Source organism: Lathamus discolor, chromosome 3 (genome assembly GCF_037157495.1).
Source record: "Lathamus discolor isolate bLatDis1 chromosome 3, bLatDis1.hap1, whole genome shotgun sequence".
Taxonomy (NCBI): Eukaryota; Metazoa; Chordata; class Aves; order Psittaciformes; family Psittacidae; genus Lathamus; species Lathamus discolor.
In genome coordinates, this window is record NC_088886.1 from 122,152,637 (window position 1) to 122,171,019 (window position 18,383).

The window sequence follows — 18,383 nt, forward strand, 5'->3', positions numbered from 1 at the left end:
CAGGGCTGGTTACTGAACACAGAACTGCAGTGCAAAAGATCTGCATGTTAACACAAATTCAGAGAAATGCAACATGTAGTGGCTGGAAGTGCCCCATCATACCATGATGCCTTCAAGCATGCTAACCCAGACTTCAGGGGGCTGTGAGTCCACAGCAGTGGCATGGGGGAGCTGCATCTGAGAGCAAATTGGTGTGGTGTCTGAAACAAGCTTTCCAGGAGCTACTCATTTTCCAAGCTGCATGTCAAAAACCTTCACATGGCTGAGGATCGCAGGACTACTTCCACATAACTGGGATGCTTGAGGGAAAAGGAAGTTCCTAGTGTAAGGTGCCCTCCAAGCTACTGTCTCAGCCGCTTGTGGGGTCACACTTCTCTCCAGAGGTGGGCACTTCTTCACCAGCACAGCCCACTGTTGCGCATGCCAAATAGCCCTGAGAGATCAGCAAACAGCCCTGGCCCCTGCTCCAAGTATTCAGGAATAATGTTTTATTCAGAAGACAACTGTCCAAGTGTTTCTCTACCCTAAAAAATCATCCCTGATTCTTCATTATTGCATGGTGCTGTTCTTCTCATGGGGACAGATTATCTAGGCATTACTTTGGGAAACCTGGCTCTTCACCAGACACAACAGTTAAAAACATCTTTATAGTGTTCCTACCTACGCTGGGTCAGTTTGCCCCTGAAATTTTAACCACTTGGTCTTAAAATGCTGCTTAGCTACTGGCACCATTTCCTTTTTCTTGCCTGTTTTAATATTCTGCTTGTTTCCTGGTTCTGACTCAAGCCAGGATGGAAATGATTTTCCCAGGCCAAGAAAATGTTTGCGAGGCAATAAAGCATCTCGGTCCGTAATAAAATTTTTAAATTTTAGAAATACTCCGCACATCTAAAAGCCAATAAAAGACTTAATTTTGAGCAATCAAAATATTTTTCTATCATTCTGAAATACTTTTTGCCCCCCCCCTTTTTTAAAATCTTTGGAATAATTATACCAACATTTTCAAACACAAGTTGTTTTGACTCAGAAAATCAGGACTTCTCCCTTTGAAATATTGAGACAGTATTTAGAAATGTTTTCATCCAATAATCGTTACAGCTGCCAGCAGCCAAATTGATACTGTTTCATGAGGTGGTTTTTTTTGTTTCATTAAGTAAGAACGTTTTAACCAAATATATACATACACTGTATATGTACAAACAGGCACGTGAATGTACATATATGTACACACATATAAATACATATATACATGCACACAAGATATAAATAAATACCCAAGATTTCCTAGCCAGCTTTATTCTTCCCAGCCTTTTGGAGAAATATCAGAAATGAGCTAGGAAGTACCTGAGAATTAAGATCAAGCAATGGTATTGCTACAGTCATCCTGTACTAACTTTCTACACAAGATACAAGGAGGCTTCATTTATCAGCGGTCCCTCCCCTGCCCTGGCCACCTGCCCATCTGCTACCTTCCAGCATGCTGACGTGCATTGCATCGTTGGCCTTCTTTGGGACACTGAGCATCACCTCCAGACCATCTTTGAGTTCCCCTTTGCCCTCCTCGCAGCAGGTCAGCAGTTCCTAAGAAGCAATGAACACCTATAAACAAACTCTGATCAATATATTGGGTTGATATCTGAATGTGTTACTGGGTACATGCAACTGCTTTGCTAACAGTGACAGGAGAAAGCTGAACTGCATTAAAACCCACTGTGAATACTCACAGACAGTGGGGATTAAATGGGAATGACTATAAAACAAGACAAAACAAGGTGCTCTCAAGTGAGACTGTGCACTCAGATTCCTGGGCAATTATGTCTATGCTGCAGTTATCAGTCAGTCTAGCTGTGCCAGTCAGCTTGCAGGACCCCTGCCTGATCCTGCAGTGCTCATAAGTACTGCAAGGCTGTCAGTGTGCTGTGCTCAGGGCAGGGAGATCCCTTCAGGAATGATTCATCTGAGGATGAAACCAAAGGGGTGATGACTGAATGGGTGGTTTAGCCTTCCCATTAGCAGATGGTTTGTGAAGTGCAGGCTTGCTGTTCCACAGTGCTCACTAGACTGTGATACACCTGTATGCTGTTTCAGTAAACTGGTACAAAGCACAAATTTGTTAACACATTAAATGTACTCAGTAAAGGACCTTCCTAGTACAACACATCAGTCCTTTGGTGTATACACAGGAAGATTAAAAAAGATGCAAGTGTCCCATCTCATCCTAGCTTTTCAAAGTCAGAATCTGTCTCTTCCCTTACCTCCCAGATGCTTTTTCTTCTAAGTTAGATCTAAAATTCACCTACTCACAAATATTGCAAAAACCTCTAACCAACCTACAACAAACCAACAAAGATGTGAAATGTTACTATTTCACTTAGAAGTCCTTGCTTTGTATATGAAGCTTTTCCCTGTTTTTCAAACGCAAACATCTTAGCTCCCAAACAGAATCTAATGAAAGCGAAGGAATCTCAGTCACATTTCAGTGAAATTTCCCAAAGTTCTATCACTGAAGCATTTAATCAAAACATTACATATCATAAACTTTAGCAAGAAGGAAAGTAAACAGTCCTGTCTTCCCTTCAGATTTCCCTTTCTCGGTTCTCACTTTTTAGGTTTAAGTCCACTTGGATAAAAAAAAAAACAAACCAAAAGAATCCCGAACCCAAACCCCGCCAAATAAACACTTGAAACAGGTCATCAGTTTTTTACTGTTTGCTTTTTTCTGTCTGTGAGTAATTTCCTTTAAAATACCCAAATACCCAACCTGATTTCACACTTTGTTGCTATGCTCAGGTGTGGAAAGTAGGAGCAACAGCTCAGCAGCAGCTGCTTACAGGTCGTGAACAGGTGATGAAACAGCTCCCTTAAGAATAGGTTAATTCATTACACCCATGAACTGCTGCACATGTTCATGCAGAGCATGAACTGATTTGGGCAGCTCTCTACGGTACCTTCAGTAGGAGTTGATATTTTGTGATCCTCTGGACGGGTTTGATTAAGTAAGAAGAGATAGAGTTGGCCAGACCATGTCTTTGCTGAATTTCCTAGAAGAGATAAAAACAGCAGTCAGTCATGGAAAACTATTAAACTGCTGCCAGACAGAACCACCCCTAACTAATTTTAGCTCTGGATCTCTGGCTTTCTCTGTTTAGTTTTTTAACTCTCTTTAAGCTCAGATGCAAATAACTGTGGTTTCAGAGAGGCTGGCAATAAACTGCAGAGTCCCCCTAAGGCTGCTTAAACTGCAGGGGCCTTGTGCGAGTCAAGCTAAGGCTATGTTGAGTAAACTACACAGGCTTCAATTTAAATATGACTTATCTTTCATGTCAACTGGTTTCTCTTAGCTTTGAAGGCTGAAAGCAGAGTCTTAACATCCAGTTAACATGGAGTGACATTAAATTAAATTGCATGCGTAGGGTGTAATTTAGCTGTCTAAACAGTGTCTAATACCATTTGAGAACCCTGGGGTAGCTGAAATATCCACATGCAAGTCTGACACGGTGATGACAGACCTATGGTATTCTGAGGTGGCACCTGGGGGCCAGGAGAGATACCCTTCTGACACCTTTTACAGCACTGCATGCTTCTGTTTTGTCACCTGAATCTCAACCAAAATGTCTGTGCTGATCAGCGTGGTGCGTTCGTGAACTTCTGAAGACAGTGCATATAGGCACCTGGTGAGGTCTGCAAAGGGCCCAGCTGCCTCCCTCCTGCTGCTTCCAGTGGGAGTCAGGAGCTCCTGAAAATCCTACAGGACCCTAAACTGTATATTTAGCCTTCTAAAAGGCTTCAAACTTAAGCCCTACAGGGGCAGATTCTCTGCTGAAAATAGAAGAGGTTGTAATTCCGTGTGTCTCCACCAGGGCATGCCTCCCCTTGCTCCTGGACATCAGGAAATTGTTGGTTCCTACCGGAGCAGATGGGGAAGAGCAACGGGACTTACCTCCAGCTACTGGAGGGTAAATTTGGAGCTGTAAAGAAGTCACAGAAGACGAAGGTCGAAGAGCTGCCAAGAATGGAGATTCTCTTTTTGTATACAGTCTGATTTTCTGCTGAGTACTAGGGAGGTTACTGGGTTTTTTTAGCTCCAGTGTTTATGCTTGGATATAAAAATAGCCACTTTTCACACAATGTGCCAACAAATATATACTTTTTTGTACTAGGTAAGTTTGTCTTAGAAAAAAATAACACTGGTGCCACAAACAAGACCCAAAAGAGAAGTGGCTCCGTGTGTGGGTTAATGGAAATTGCATGAAGCTGAGTCATGGCTGGCGCCAAACAGGGACACTGCCTGAGGAGCATGGCTTGGGACTCTATTAGTAACTGCAGGAGTCAACAAGACCTCGGCCATGTCTGTGAACTTCCTGGAGCTAAGTACAATTGTTTTTGCAGATCCAAATAATGAATTTAGCTCTACTCCTTCCTCTCAGCTCTCTCAATAGCAAGACATACTCCCAGCAAAATACCACCCCTTCAGGCATGCCTTGCTCTGCCAGGATGCTCCTTAGTCATACTGTACAGAGACAGAGTGGGTTGGTGGAGTGACCTGCAGCAGGAAGGCAATAAGCAAGTACATTGTTGGAAAGGGACATTCTTCCTGCAGCTTCTCCCTCTGGTCCCTCAAGTGCTGGAATAAGATGGCAGCCTGCTGGAGTGTGTCTTGGGTTGACTTTGTAACAGCTGGAGATGTCTGGATGTAATGTGGGTGGAGATGGAAACTGGAGAGGTCTGTGCAGAGCAGAGCACAGTAGTGCAGACATTTCTCGCACACGTCTAAGTAACATGAAGCACAGATATACCTGAGCTATCTTTGGAGCAGCTTGCAGATTTCAGAAGCAGGCTAGCCACAGGGCTCTGTGCTTTCTACTTTGCCCTGCTTCTTGTTTAAAGCAAGCTTAATTCACATTATAGTTGCACCACGGCTCATCATTAGACCCAAGTTATTTCTTGGGTTGAAAAGTGTCCCAAGGCCTGGAAGAAATGAAGATATCTGACAAGGCAACATGTGCTGGCAGTTGTGTATTGCAAACTAGATGAGCTGCAGAACAGGATCAATGTGTAATCTTACATGCAATGACAGAATCCCAAACACCAAGAATGTCCTCTGCACAGGGCAGCACAGGACCCTCAGAGGCCTTTGAATGGACAACATGGAGACAGGAACACTTAAATACAATTTCATACCATAAGAACTGCTGAATTTAATATGAAACAATGATGAAGTGCCCAGATTTTGTATTAAATATCTGAAGAGATTCACAAATCAAGGTAAGTCATGTAATAGTGTACAGTTGTTTAGTTGGAGGACAAACTGCATCCTGAACTGGGTATACAGACCAATGGATTGCTGAGTAGTGTGATTCAGCACTAAAGCTTTCACAAAACATTTAGGTTTTGTAATGCATGCCATGAATGGTTGGTGAGCAATTTCAGAAAAAAATATTTCTGCTTGTGCCTCTGCCCATTTCCTAAGGGACGCTCCAGCTCAGGGGAGAAACTGTCGAAGAACCATCATCCATGCAGAAAGACAATAATCTGCCATGCTACAAAAGTCAATGAGCTTTTACTATGTTCCATGCTGGTTGTGCAAGTTAAAGGTGTCCTGAGGCTTCCTGAATATAACAACTGATCTTCTCCAAGATTTAAAGAAAATAAACATTCAAAATAGAAGCAGCAGGTAGATAACTGAAACAAACCTTGCCTTTGTCCTGAGAACAAAAGCTCATTTAAATAACAGACAATAAAATCAACACGATCACCTCAACAATGCTGATTTCCACCAGCTGAAGCTGAGGGCCAACACGATGGTAATCAAAAATACATCTTACTAGCCTGAAGTATATGATATTACAAATATTAAAGACTGCTAAATATGGTAGGCATAATTTATCTTTGAAACATAGTAATACTCTCAGATGCTGAACAAGAAAGATATAAAAAGTGAAAGAACTAGATTTGTAAGTCTACTGCAGTCAGGTAAGAGTAAGCATACTAGTTTCATCTCCTATGCAAATTCCAGCTAATATAACCATACCAATAACTGATGAATTTTATAAACAAAGCAAGATCTGTAGGGAGGGAAGATAATACTCTTTATCCTTCATTAGACTAATGCTATAGGATAAACCTGACAGTTTTCATAACTGAGAGTTCGTGCATAATTTTCCATCTGCATTAACTGGTCTAAGAAGAGAAACTGCTTTTCTCTACATATATGGCTTCACTTCTGCACTTAGAACATCCCAGCAATGATAGCCTTGTTACTAATTCTTTTCATAGTTTCATACAACATGTGCCACTTATCTTTGTTCCTCCTAATCAGCTAACCCTTTCAATGAGCCCTGAAGCCGCAAACTCTCCATGGATTTGAAGGGTTCAAACAGATTACTGGGATTTGGGACTGCTTGTTTTCATCCCAAAGACGGCTTTCTATAGTTTATGCAATTTGAGAAGTTGTAAACTTCTGATCTTCAGGCAGGCTCCTTACCAAGGGGTATTATTCTAGATAACTCACTCTCACCATTAGGGTGTTTTGCGAAATTCCGTGCTCTGCCTGGAAGAAAAGAACCAGCTATTTCTCTGTGTTTCTTGGGCCAGACTTTTCCCTGTCCTGCCACTGAACCACTGCCAGTCCAAGATCAAGATAAGAAGGATCTACAGGTACTTTGAACTGCCTTAGAGGATTTTTTGGGGGGGGAGGATATGCAGCTTTCTTTTTGCACAGGCATCACTGGATAGCACAGCACAATTCCTACTAACGGAAGGAAAACATCTCTTGCAAAACAGATGTCAGATACTAAAACTTGAATATTCACTATTAAGCAACAGGTTTCCAGCAGGTTTCCATCCCATATATAGAGCTGGAGTGGAAAAGCTTAGCAGAGGAAACACTTTTAACCTTTGCAAACAACACTGATAGACACCTAAGGCGGCTCAAATCCTCCAGGAGTCACCAACCAGGATAAACCAATCAACAGGCTCAAGCGCCACCTCCTGGAAAATCAATTCAATTCCATTCCACTTTCAGACCATATAGTAACAAAGCAAAAGTTCATCGTTTTTCCTCCGGCTCATGCAAGATCTTTCAGTGTTGAGTTTAATTGAAATGCTATAACTATTGCCACATAGGAAACCCAGAGGAGCTGATTCACGTTAGCTGCCAACCACATCACAGGTTGGATCCTGCTGAGTGGTTACATTTGTAAGATTTTCGGTGCTTTGGAAAAGAGGTCTTGGCTTTTTTTATTATTATTTTTTTTTCAGAAAGGCAACCAATTAAAGCTCTACGGTAGCAGTCAAGCATGGGAAAATGGATAAAGTTCCAAAAATTAGAGGGAAAGCTTAGTTTAAAAGTACTCAAAAACTTTATAAAGATTTTTCTCAGCCTACAAAACTGGGGTTGGAGCCTGCATATGTTTATCACCTGGTGTAGTGCTTGTAAAGGAAATAGTCTAACTGCAGTCAGTGAAGCTCCTTACTAGCATGACGAAGTAAACAGGGTGGGTAAAATCTGCAGAATAGGAGGGAAGGATCTTGTTTTGGGCTAAGGGATTTGAAGTCAGAAAATATAATGGGATCTGCTTTTCATTCTACCACTAAACCTCAAAGCAGAGGGTACATGTAAACCAGATTTTTAGAAAGGATTTGGTCTAAAAAATGCACAAAGGTTCTCATAAGAATGTGTGTCTCCATTAAAAATGACTTGCCACGCTGATGAAGATCACACATCATACCACAGCCTATCAGTTTTCACAGCATGCAATATCTGCAGTGGAATGAAATACCCAAACCTCAAAGCAAAAAAAGGAACTCGTTGCTCAGATGTAAAGAGGAAGTATTTCAGCTGCCCTGTGCACACTGAATGAAAATGGCAGTGGCTGCTTACATCAAAGAAAGTCCCTGCATGTTCCAGGATGAGCTGGTTGGAGTCAGGCTTGTTTTTGCAGTAGGTGACATACATCTGAAATTTATCTGCCTGTGAAAACAAACATCAAGGGAAAAGCAAGATAAGCTATTTTTCTGCTTCCACAGTCTTTCATTAAGGCTCACCAGGACAAATACAGGTGATAAACCTTACCCTCAAAGAGACATAAGATTTGTAAATTAAGAACAGATGACTTACAGACAGTTCTTACCTTACCTGAGCAGTTCTGAGGAGAATGAAGTGCACCATGTAACACCTATGGTAGGCTTTCTTTACAAATGATACAAAGGGAAGGTCTAAAAAGTTAAACCAGATATAAAATAATTTCTAAGAGCTCTAATTACACGGACTGTATACAGAAGTTTGCAGGTCTCAAAATCCAGTCATGAGTGTTGGCTCTATCACTTGCTTGATGATAAAGCTGGTGTAAAAACTGGCCAAGAGACTCGATGAGCTTAAATTGGACTGAGTCAACAGTTTTGGCTTAAGACTGGCTCAGATTTGTGATGCCTGGCCCAGACTTGCCTTCCCTACCTTGGTTCAGACTTTAATGGCACAAACTTTATGCTGTGCTAGGAGTGTTTTGCATTTCATTTCCTAATTCATTTATTTTTAAAGGGAAATTAAGAGCATCTGTGCACTCCTGCCTTACTGCAGTTTTGCATTATTGAACTTTGGTCTCAGAAGAAGCACGGAAACAGAAGAGGAGGATAGCTTTCTTTTATTACTATTGCATTTTTTATACGAGGTATCTAAATGACGGGGCAATTGGGCAGGCAGCTTTTTATGTATATCTGTAACCATACACATAGGTCTGGACATGAACTATTAGTGAGTTGTTGTGGTAGTGTCTTAAAAGTACCATGAAGATTTGGCACAGAATGATATATAAAATGTGTTCATCTTTCATAAATATTTAATGTCTTCTTTGTAAAAATCACGTCTGAATCTATTTCATCAATATTTGTGTCATATTTTTAAATTAAAAGCCTATTTTGAAATCACTCAAACATGCTCATTTTTTTTGATAAGTGACAGTTTTCTCTAATGACTTTTAAAATACTAATTCCCAGCTTTGAAATATGAATAAAACCAGAGGAGAAAATGTGAAGATGGCTGACTTGCCTGGTAAATATTTTGAAAAGAGACCAGTTTTCATACCGATAAATTACTGTAGCCAGTTCCTGGAGCCTCCTACACCCATGAAGACTCTTACCATCAACATTTCAAAGTCCTGTTGGAAATTACTCTGGCATTGGGTAATAGAATGAGAGAGCGCAGTGGCTCAGCATTTGACAGTAATTTATGATGGAAAATGTTGATAAAATATGTTGTTCACACCTTTGTAGAGTCCTCATGGCATGACTATAATTCTGTAAGGAAGGCATATTAAAATTTGAAAGGTCTGTCCCCCCAGGGCCCTTCACAAAGAAGATCATACCTAAATACAGGTTTGGTTTAAAAATTTACTATTAAATAGGGACCAGCAGAGGTAAAAGCTGTGCTAGTCAGTGCAGGACAAGGAGAGAGGCTCTAGAAAGCATTCACTCCACTGCTTAGGAACAGAGTTAAGGGAGGGGACCTTGCATGCTGAGAGGTGAAGGACAAAACAGTCATTCCAGATTAGCTCCTAACCTCACTTATCACTAAGGATCTAACCCTTGTTCCAATTTCTAGCTTGTTTCCCTCTGTGATGAAGGCATTAATTTGAACAAATGATGAAAAGAAGCCTCATTACCCAGGTGACGAAGCAGTGGCCCACATCCTCAGGCAGTTGTTCGTATTTCTCTAGTTCTTTTAGAAAAATGCTGAAAAAAAAGAAAACACCAAAGTAATTAGTTACAGCAAATACCCAGGAGAAGCAGAATGACCAATGAGTTAACCAGTGATAATGATCAATACTTGTATCTTGATTACAAGACTAATCAAGCGTCCTGCCTGTGGAAGAAGTGCCTCCTTGCCAAGGTATGCTTTGAGTTTTGAGTGCAGACATGCCCAACTCCACCAGAAAGGAAAAGGTAACAATCCCTAGTAGCCGGTCAATGTATTCAGTGACCAGATCATGAGTCTTTAAAAAGATGTTCAGTGGTTCAGAGGAAGAGCAAAAATTAAAGCCCAAAGGTGTCAGCTTTCTACCACCAAACTCAGCACACTGGACAAAGGATAACAAGACTGATACTTCGGAGGTGAGTAGTAAACTCCCAAAATACAGATTTTGTAATCAACTCTCTCCTAACACCTTGTACAATGAGTGATATCTCTGTTTGCAGCAGGAGCCCTATACAGTGCCTGGGTGGAAAAAGGAGCGTGAAACAGAAGTTGCTGAAGGAAAAGTAACCACATGCTCCTGCCCCAAATCAGGCTGGGGTATGGGTTAACATCACCAACCAAAGGAAAAGATTGTGGAGGATGCTGGTGGAAGTGAAGAGAGGGCAATTCTTGAGGTCTGGAATTTCATTCATCTGTTACTTAAAGGCCTTTTTAATGTAGTATGTAATTTGAACATATTATCCTGATACTCTTTGAAGCTGCTAGCACAAAAGCACACACATGGCAGCCTCTCCTGGACCATGTTTTGGATGGTGCACTTATCTGGCTAAAGCACTCAAAGTCTCCCAGAACTTCAACACAGAAGGGTTTTCTGGTTTGTTTTTTCAAACTGCTTTGGTTTTGATGTGTAACTTGAAGACAGACTGAACTTCAGACTGAACTTGTGGGATTCATCACCCCTAAATGCTAAGTTTATAACTGCTATTGCATTCACAATATAGCCGGAAAAAAATGCCCTCTAAGCTGATCTGATACAGTCTTATCTTGATAAAATGGAGTACGGTTAGTTATACATTAAATACAGAGAGTCTCCAGGTTGCAGAAAAGCTACTTATTAACCCAGCTCATGTCAACCATCCTCCCCACCACCCCCCCACTCCCCTGTTTTTCAAGAGTTCATATTTGTAACAGGCAAGCTTCCAGACTAGATTTAGTGCTGTAGATGGAAAGCATGTATAGGACTACAAAACATCAATATAACAGGACTTTAACATTGCTAACCAGCTGTAGAAAACGCTTAAAATAAGTTGCAATTCATTTTTCTAAAAGACAATCAAATGTTATTTTGCAAATCTGGATCAATTACTTTACACTCCTGTGTGCATTGTTCTGTAGATGTTCACCGCAGACACCATATGGTTGTATAGGTATACACATGCCTTTGGTTTCCTTAGTCAGTAAGCATTAACAGAACTGTCAGGAAAACCTACTTGTTATGAAAGTCATATATCTCCTGAATATTGCCAAAGATGATGTGTTCTTTATTAAGGATCCCAGCAGGTATTTCTTCCACTCCACTTGTCATTTCCCAAAGGTAAGTCTGGAAGACACCAGCAATTCTTAACTTTGTGAATAAATGCAATGAAAAAGAATAGATCTCCCTGTTCTATTGCCAAAGGCACAGGCTGACAAGGGAAATACGTACTCTGAGATTAAACAAACAAGCCAAAAAAAAAAAAAATAAATTAAATGTTCCACTGTCACAGAAAGCTCTCCAGAGAAATCCAAAGTGATGACACTTAGAAGCTGTCTAAGGAAAAACATGCCAACAACACCTGTCTTTGCTGTCCAACTGATGGTATCCAAAAACTGCAGGCAGAAACAGTGGCAAGATAAGCTGTACTTGCCACTTCAGTAGCATTAGACACGTGAAAATCTTTCAAACTGCAGGAATGTGAAAGCTGACAGGTTTCACTGCTCTTTGCCTTGAATATTAGTCTCCTTCAGGAATACCTTGCTGTAGAGCTAGATAATGTATTTGACTGTGCAAATTCAGGTTTTTTAAACTGATCCAAATGAAATCAAATGATCCAAGGGAGTAGATTTGAATTCTTAAGAAAATGATCCATGATTAAAAAAAAAAACCCAAAACCAACCTATAAACCAACAAATTCCAAGTCAACATCCAAATATATTGCTTTTTACTGAGCCCTAGGACATCGCTCTGACTCTGCAGGGGTGAGTGCAGCTTTGTAAATAAAGGCACACTCAGGTGTCCCTGGAGGTGCAGACATTTACAGCCAAGAGTGGGGAACATAGGGCATGGCTCAAGCCAGTGGGAAACAAACTTCCTCTGCTGCCCACCCAGCTCCCTCCACCACCAGGACACAGCTCTGAGGCTAGTCATCAGTGGTGGTACCTTCACACACTCTTGTCAAGGGTCAGTACAGTGAATATCCACAAAGAATACTGTGTTCTTCCTGAAAATACTGGAGACTTACCATGCTGTAACTTACCTCTAAGCATTCATGTAAGTCCCTGACATAAGCTTTTTCTGTCTGAAGCAGCTCAGCCATAATAAATCTGTGGGGAGAAGGGGGGTGGGGGTGGGGGGTGTGGAAACAATATTTCAGGTGTTTTGTACAAATGCCTATAATGTCCAATGAACAGAAACCAAAATATCCTTCTGTTGTCTTAATTAGAGCACTTGCACTCTAAACTTTTAGCTACCTTACTTGGCACCTTTCAGGTCCATGAATGAAAAGCCACTTTATACTCTAGTCCATTTCAGGGCCATTTTCTAAATACCTTTTTTGAACATAAGCCTATTAAGTTGTATTTTTGCAATCCTGAGCTGTGATTTACTCTCTACATGCCTATCCTTAACGGTCAACTTGGAATTTTTTTCCCCAGGAGTAAAGACTTGAGATTCACCAACAACACTTGCATCTTCCCTAATAGCCAGTGGTAAGGGATCCTGAAACTTGACCTTCAGTGGCAATATAGAGAGATTTAGGAGACACCATGACTCTGAAGAGGCTTCAACAGCTTGGTATCCAACATGAAAGAATCCAGACTACTGGGAAGCCCAAGAACCACATTTGTACTGAGGCTGAGCATCTCAAAGCTGAAATGCCTGATGTTTCGTGCCTGTGCCACAGGCAGATCAAGCAAACCTGCTTTTTCCTAAAGCAGAAACAGTTTCTTATCAAGGTTATGCCCTTAGTAATAATTTCAGAGAGCTGAGAAGGATTGTACACACAAATGATTTACACAATATTCTCACACAAAATTTAAGACAAAATACCGTGAAATTAGACTGTTTCTAGATTTATGTGCAACAAGCACTCGCAAAATATTTCCTCTAGTATGAAATATTTCCAGTTCTCCACCCACCAAATCTGAACCTTAACTTCAAGTGAACTTGTGTGTCACTGAAACCCAGTTAGCTCCTTGGGATGTCACTGAAGTTTAGGCAATACTTCAGATGTATAAAGATGCCTTCAATGTTTTTCCTGTTCATTTTACTTTTGACATACAGCCAAAAAGAAACAATGACAGTGAGTACCTCCATTACATCAGGGTCTAATTGAAATGCTGGACTTACCCCTTTCCATTTCCAAAAGTTAACTTCTGCTTAAAACCAAAATAAATTCAACCTGTATGTTCTGAATTTCTCTAGCCTACAAAGTCTGCCCTACGCCTGTAGACTTATCTCAATAACTTCACAGCTGGAAGGAATTATAGGGCTGTCAGTTAGTTCTGGTCACGCAAATATCATAGCATCATTTTTAGATAATGCATCATGACAGACTGTGAGGGTCTGGGGACATACTCTTTCTTTCTGGCCGACTTTCTTTTTTCTTCATTGACCTCATGACTTGCATCTCGCAGCTTTACTTCCCGGTCAGAAAGACTTGCTGGAATAATATCTAGTTCTAGGTCCTTGTTATCCTACAAAAAAGTGACAGTACAGATTTTAAATTCATTGTAATCCTACTGTTGTACAAAATGCAGCATGCTCATGAGATCAAATGGATAAGAAAGGACAAAAGTAGCATAACAATACCGTGTCAGAAAGAAGGAAATTCAAAGAGATTTCAAAGAACTAGAGTGAGAAGGGAGAAGGTAAGACAGTGAGAGAGAAATTTTCAAAGAAACACCAACTATGAGATTTATTACAGTCTTCACTGTTACTCGTATCTAGGAATAAGTACTGATGACAAATATCTAAATTTTACCTTACTGCTTCACATCTAAATTAGTTGCCTAGTATGGGACTTCATAAATAGTCTGATAAAGCAGAGCACTATGCAAAGATAATCCCACCTTCCAATATCCTTCTGCCAGGAGTGTGGTTAGTAACTTCGTGTAAACCAGAGACAGTGCATGTAAGGTATCTTGAGGGTGTGGGGGAATTTATACCTCTGTTTTTGATACTTAATTTCAAAGGATTGTTGACTGAGATTTTTAAGTGTTTCTGCTTCTGGCACTCGTCCTTAATAGTGTCGCCAGGGAATAGCAGGCAGTTCTAATATTTGTTTCTCTTGTGTTGTTTGATTTCACCCAGAAGAGCTCAGAGATGAGGTCGGGGATCATTTTTTTTATTAGCTAAAGGACCAAAGAACAGAAACTTTCAGTCAAAGCCTGAGTCTGAGTCAAGATAAAGGCATGGGAACAGCATTTATGGTTTATGCTAAAATTATACAGACTTTTATTCAAATAATGTATTTCCCCCTCCTTCCCGGTAGCTGTATGATCTTACAGAGAATGGTGCAAACATTTGTTCAGAAAGTCCTTTTGATCTTCATCTGTCTCCTTCACATATCACTGATCTGCTAGAAAAGAACTTTTTTCTCTACAGAAGCTGTTCTGAGATTGGATTGGAGCTGAGTTCTGAGTTGGTTGGATTTTAAGTGTTTCTAGTGGACACACGATAACCTGCAGCATTCATACCATACCCATCACTTCCCTCTGTGATCTTCAGCTTTGGTATAAAACCCCAGCAGGACATTGACTTACAGTACCTCTGTATTGATCCCAAGGGCTTTTTCCAGGGAGTAGCGGTACTTCCCCATCCTGAGAGAGAAGTCGCGGTAGCGTTTGTCGACGGTGGTGACCCACTTCCTAATTTCGGTGGCATGTATATGTCCTTTTTCTACAAAGCTGTCAGCCAGCTGGATGAGGAGCTTCACTTTCTCCTTTGTTTGCTGCCCAAAATACGGTCATCTGTTACGTTGCATTATTATTATTTCCTTTGCTTGTAATTCACACAGCAGTCAGAAGCAGCTCACAATTTTTTATACATCATTAAAGAGTGTCTGTACTTCATCTTATACAGAATCAAACACTTCAAACTTTGCCCAGTAAAACTTGAAGGGAATTACATTTTTATAAGGCCACTTACGAAGCTGCATGAGATAAAAAAAGTCAAGTTTTGAAACCACACGCACAAACACACAAGGAAAACATGTTGGAAGTTAGACATGTCTCCTTCCCACAACCAAAACCTTATTTGTTGTGAGCCTTGGAGTAGAAGACAGGATTTAAAAATCACAGCTTATAAAACAGAAGAAGTTACTCTGAATCTATATATAGGTGATTCTTCAGACCTATGTAGGCAGGTCATTAATACACCACGTATCAGTCCAGGAAGTGAGTTTGACTCACTACTACTCTGTTTCAGAAACAAACAGAATTTAAATCCAAATTCGAGGTCTATTATAAAATCCTTCATTGGTATTTTAGTTCCAGTTAGAGCATTACAAATTATAAGATGCCTGAACTCCAAAACATCCACTGAGCCCCCAGACCTTCCAGAAGTCTTTTCTTTTCCACTTGTAGTCTTACTGCCCCTTAGTCACTATGGTTTTCCACGTTGAAGAACTTCGCGCAAATCTGGCACAAAGGAGCTAGTTATAAATTTTACCGTAGATTCCAAACCTATCCCAGGAACTGAAGGTGCCTGGACAATATGTTTGAGCCAGCTGTAGTACAAAATGTTATAAAACCCTTAGATATCAACTGTATAGACTGCATCCAGCTGTAATGCACATGTTAATCCTCAAAAGCAAAAGGGGAATCAGTTGTATCCCCAGAGTTACCAGCAAGGTGCTTTTCAGAGATGGGGAGAACTTTCCGTGGTGCCTGAAGCAAGACATGCTGTCAGGTACTTGACATTATCAGCAATTTGGCACAAATGGACAAATGATGTCAGACCAGAAAACATGCAGCAGATTTCAAACGCAGAACTGAACTTAAAAAAATTCACCAGCAAAATAAATTAACAGCTGAATCAGAGGTCATCTTAGCAAAGTATTTGAGTATGTAAGCAAGGCTAGATACGGAGAAGTAAAAATCATACTTCCTGTAATATTTAAAGGGCATTTCATTCCCAAAAGCTACTGGCGTTTTTGCTTTCCAAACAGTTGTTTAAGTCAGAAAGTTACTGGGATCAGGAAGGCTTTCAGTTACAGCTTAATTTGAGAATAACATAAGTCTGGAAGTGACATGCATTTACCAGGTTGCACATGGCAGTGAAAACATTCTAGGTCAGCAGTAGGAAAGTGATTTACTAGAGCCCTAGGGAGCAAGACTAGATGTGCCAGTGTAAGGAAAAGTCAGTAACAGCCGATAAGGAACAAGGTATAAAACTCAGTCCTAGGCTAAGGGTGAGAAATATTTTGGAAACTTCAAGATGAATTGGGATTATTAAATTTTGGGTGACATGTTTTAGTGTGAGGTGTCCCTGCCCATGGCAGGGGGGGTGGAACTAGATGATCTTAAGGTCCTTTCCATCCCTAACTATTCTACAATTCTAACTTATAAACTGAAACATGATTTCAGGAGGACTGATTATGGATGGTTAGAGTCCAGTAGTACTGTTAAAGGAATTCCGTACAGGTCTTGTCTGAGGAAATTAACTTCCATACATTGCTAATTATCTCCCATTTTCACAAACATGCAAGCTAAGCAAAAAGGAAGTGGACAAGAACACCACAAAGCCTGTGAATCAAACCCATGCAAGTATGGATAACCTAATGAAGAATTTAAGGATTATAGAAGATCAATTTCAGGACACAGTGAAATGAAGCTACATAGTAACAAAGCTACAGTCTTGCTGCAGTCTGACTCTGCAATTTAGATCCTTATCAGTGACTTTTAATACCACTGTGGATTTACTGTCTGTGAATTACCTATGGTCTGAATTAATTTGTCTGAAGCCGATCCAATCACCATTCCTCTGTAAACCCCGCCAGATTTCTCAGAATTGCTCCATAGAAATTAATAGATCCTTGGTAATGCAGTTTTGTATTAAAACCAGTTACCCCAGAGCTAACACACCCATTTATTTCAAGTATTTCACTGGGATCAGCAGATTATTTGTAATGAAATAAATTATCATCTATGGTCAACCCAGCTGGAATTAATGAAACAAGTTGTGGTTGTAATGACAGAAGAAAGAAGGAATCCAAGATGAACATGGGTATGTTCAGATCAATTAGTTTCTTTATTCCATTCTTATATGATTGATTGAGGATGGAATTAGGGTATGTCTCAGTAGATTACTGCGAATTCTGTATGAAAAGGAGCTTTTCCTTCTGATCAGAACAAAAATGCTTTATGATCAGTGCAGACCAAGGGCAGAAAATCTCCTTTTTGTGCCTATGTCTTGCTAAAAATGAAAGATCACAGCTCCCAAAAGACATTTATCTTCTGGGCTAGGAATGTCAGGAGGAAAGAACAAAATCAAGACAATATTATCACAGAGATTTAAGGCATTGAAACAGGATCATAAACATAGACAAAGGCAGATGCCGTAATTAGATTAAAGTCACTGTTTACCTTGGCGGGTACTCTGAATTCCCCATATTCCTTCAGGAGTTCCTGAGTTTCTTCTACTGATTCCCCTGTGGAGTTGTGAGTAGAGAGGTAATACTCGCCTGTTTCTTGGATCCAGTCTAAGGCCTGTGCATGTCAAAAAAAAAAAAAAAAAAAAAAGAAAAGGCAAAAACAAAGTAAAACCAAAACAAACGGTCTTTGCATTTCAAGAACTAACCCTCTGACAAAGGCAAATCTGCCAAAGAGGACAGTAAATCTATTGGGACTTAATACTGTGTATACTAAAACAACTTCTAGGAACACACAAGAAGAATACAGTAATCAAAGCAGGTGGGAGAGGATATAAAAGGTAGTGTATGTTTCCTAGAAGAAAAAGGAGTGTAGGGAATTCTACTTATATACAGATAAATATGCATGCAGGGAAAGCAGTTTTCTCATTCAGTAGTAGCTCAACAAAACAAGTTTGCTCTTGTGTTTAGTTTTGAACAAATGAAAAAAAAAAACCAACAAAACCCACAGAAAATAATCTGGCCTGGCAAAAATACTGAGTTTTGTTGCTGGATTTTGGGATGTTCTTAAATTGTTCTAAAAAGCTTTGCCATGTTTTCAAAAGTTACAGTTTTTAAATACAGCTTGAGGCTGCAACAGGAACCTCACACAGAGACATTAATTAAGCATATACAGGAAATACACACGGTCAGGACAGAAAGACAAAGTAGGGTTTTCACACTACCTGCTTGGCACTGCGCTCAAAGACAACATATTGCTGGCACTGATCTAATCTTCGCTTCTTCAGGGTCCAGAAGTGAAGGACCCGGTTCTCCCTCTGCAGCAGCTCACTCAGAATAGC

General features: G+C 40.3%; 1 protein-coding gene across 18 annotated transcripts in view; it reads right to left on the reverse strand.

The window, feature by feature from the left end:
• KALRN (kalirin RhoGEF kinase) overlaps positions 1–18,383 on the reverse strand; it is a 521,871-nt gene that overhangs the window by 142,370 nt on the left and 361,118 nt on the right. For all 18 annotated transcript variants that reach the window (XM_065671413.1, XM_065671394.1, XM_065671393.1 and 15 more), the window contains 10 exons: positions 18,267–18,382; positions 17,537–17,659; positions 14,719–14,901; positions 13,527–13,645; positions 12,208–12,274; positions 11,182–11,291; positions 9,660–9,729; positions 7,883–7,972; positions 2,949–3,041; positions 1,470–1,581 (listed from right to left, as the gene is read on the reverse strand). In XM_065671413.1, coding sequence (XP_065527485.1) covers positions 1,470–1,581; positions 2,949–3,041; positions 7,883–7,972; positions 9,660–9,729; positions 11,182–11,291; positions 12,208–12,274; positions 13,527–13,645; positions 14,719–14,901; positions 17,537–17,659; positions 18,267–18,382 — 1,083 coding nt within the window. The remainder of the gene's footprint in view (positions 1–1,469; positions 1,582–2,948; positions 3,042–7,882; positions 7,973–9,659; positions 9,730–11,181; positions 11,292–12,207; positions 12,275–13,526; positions 13,646–14,718; positions 14,902–17,536; positions 17,660–18,266; position 18,383) is intronic.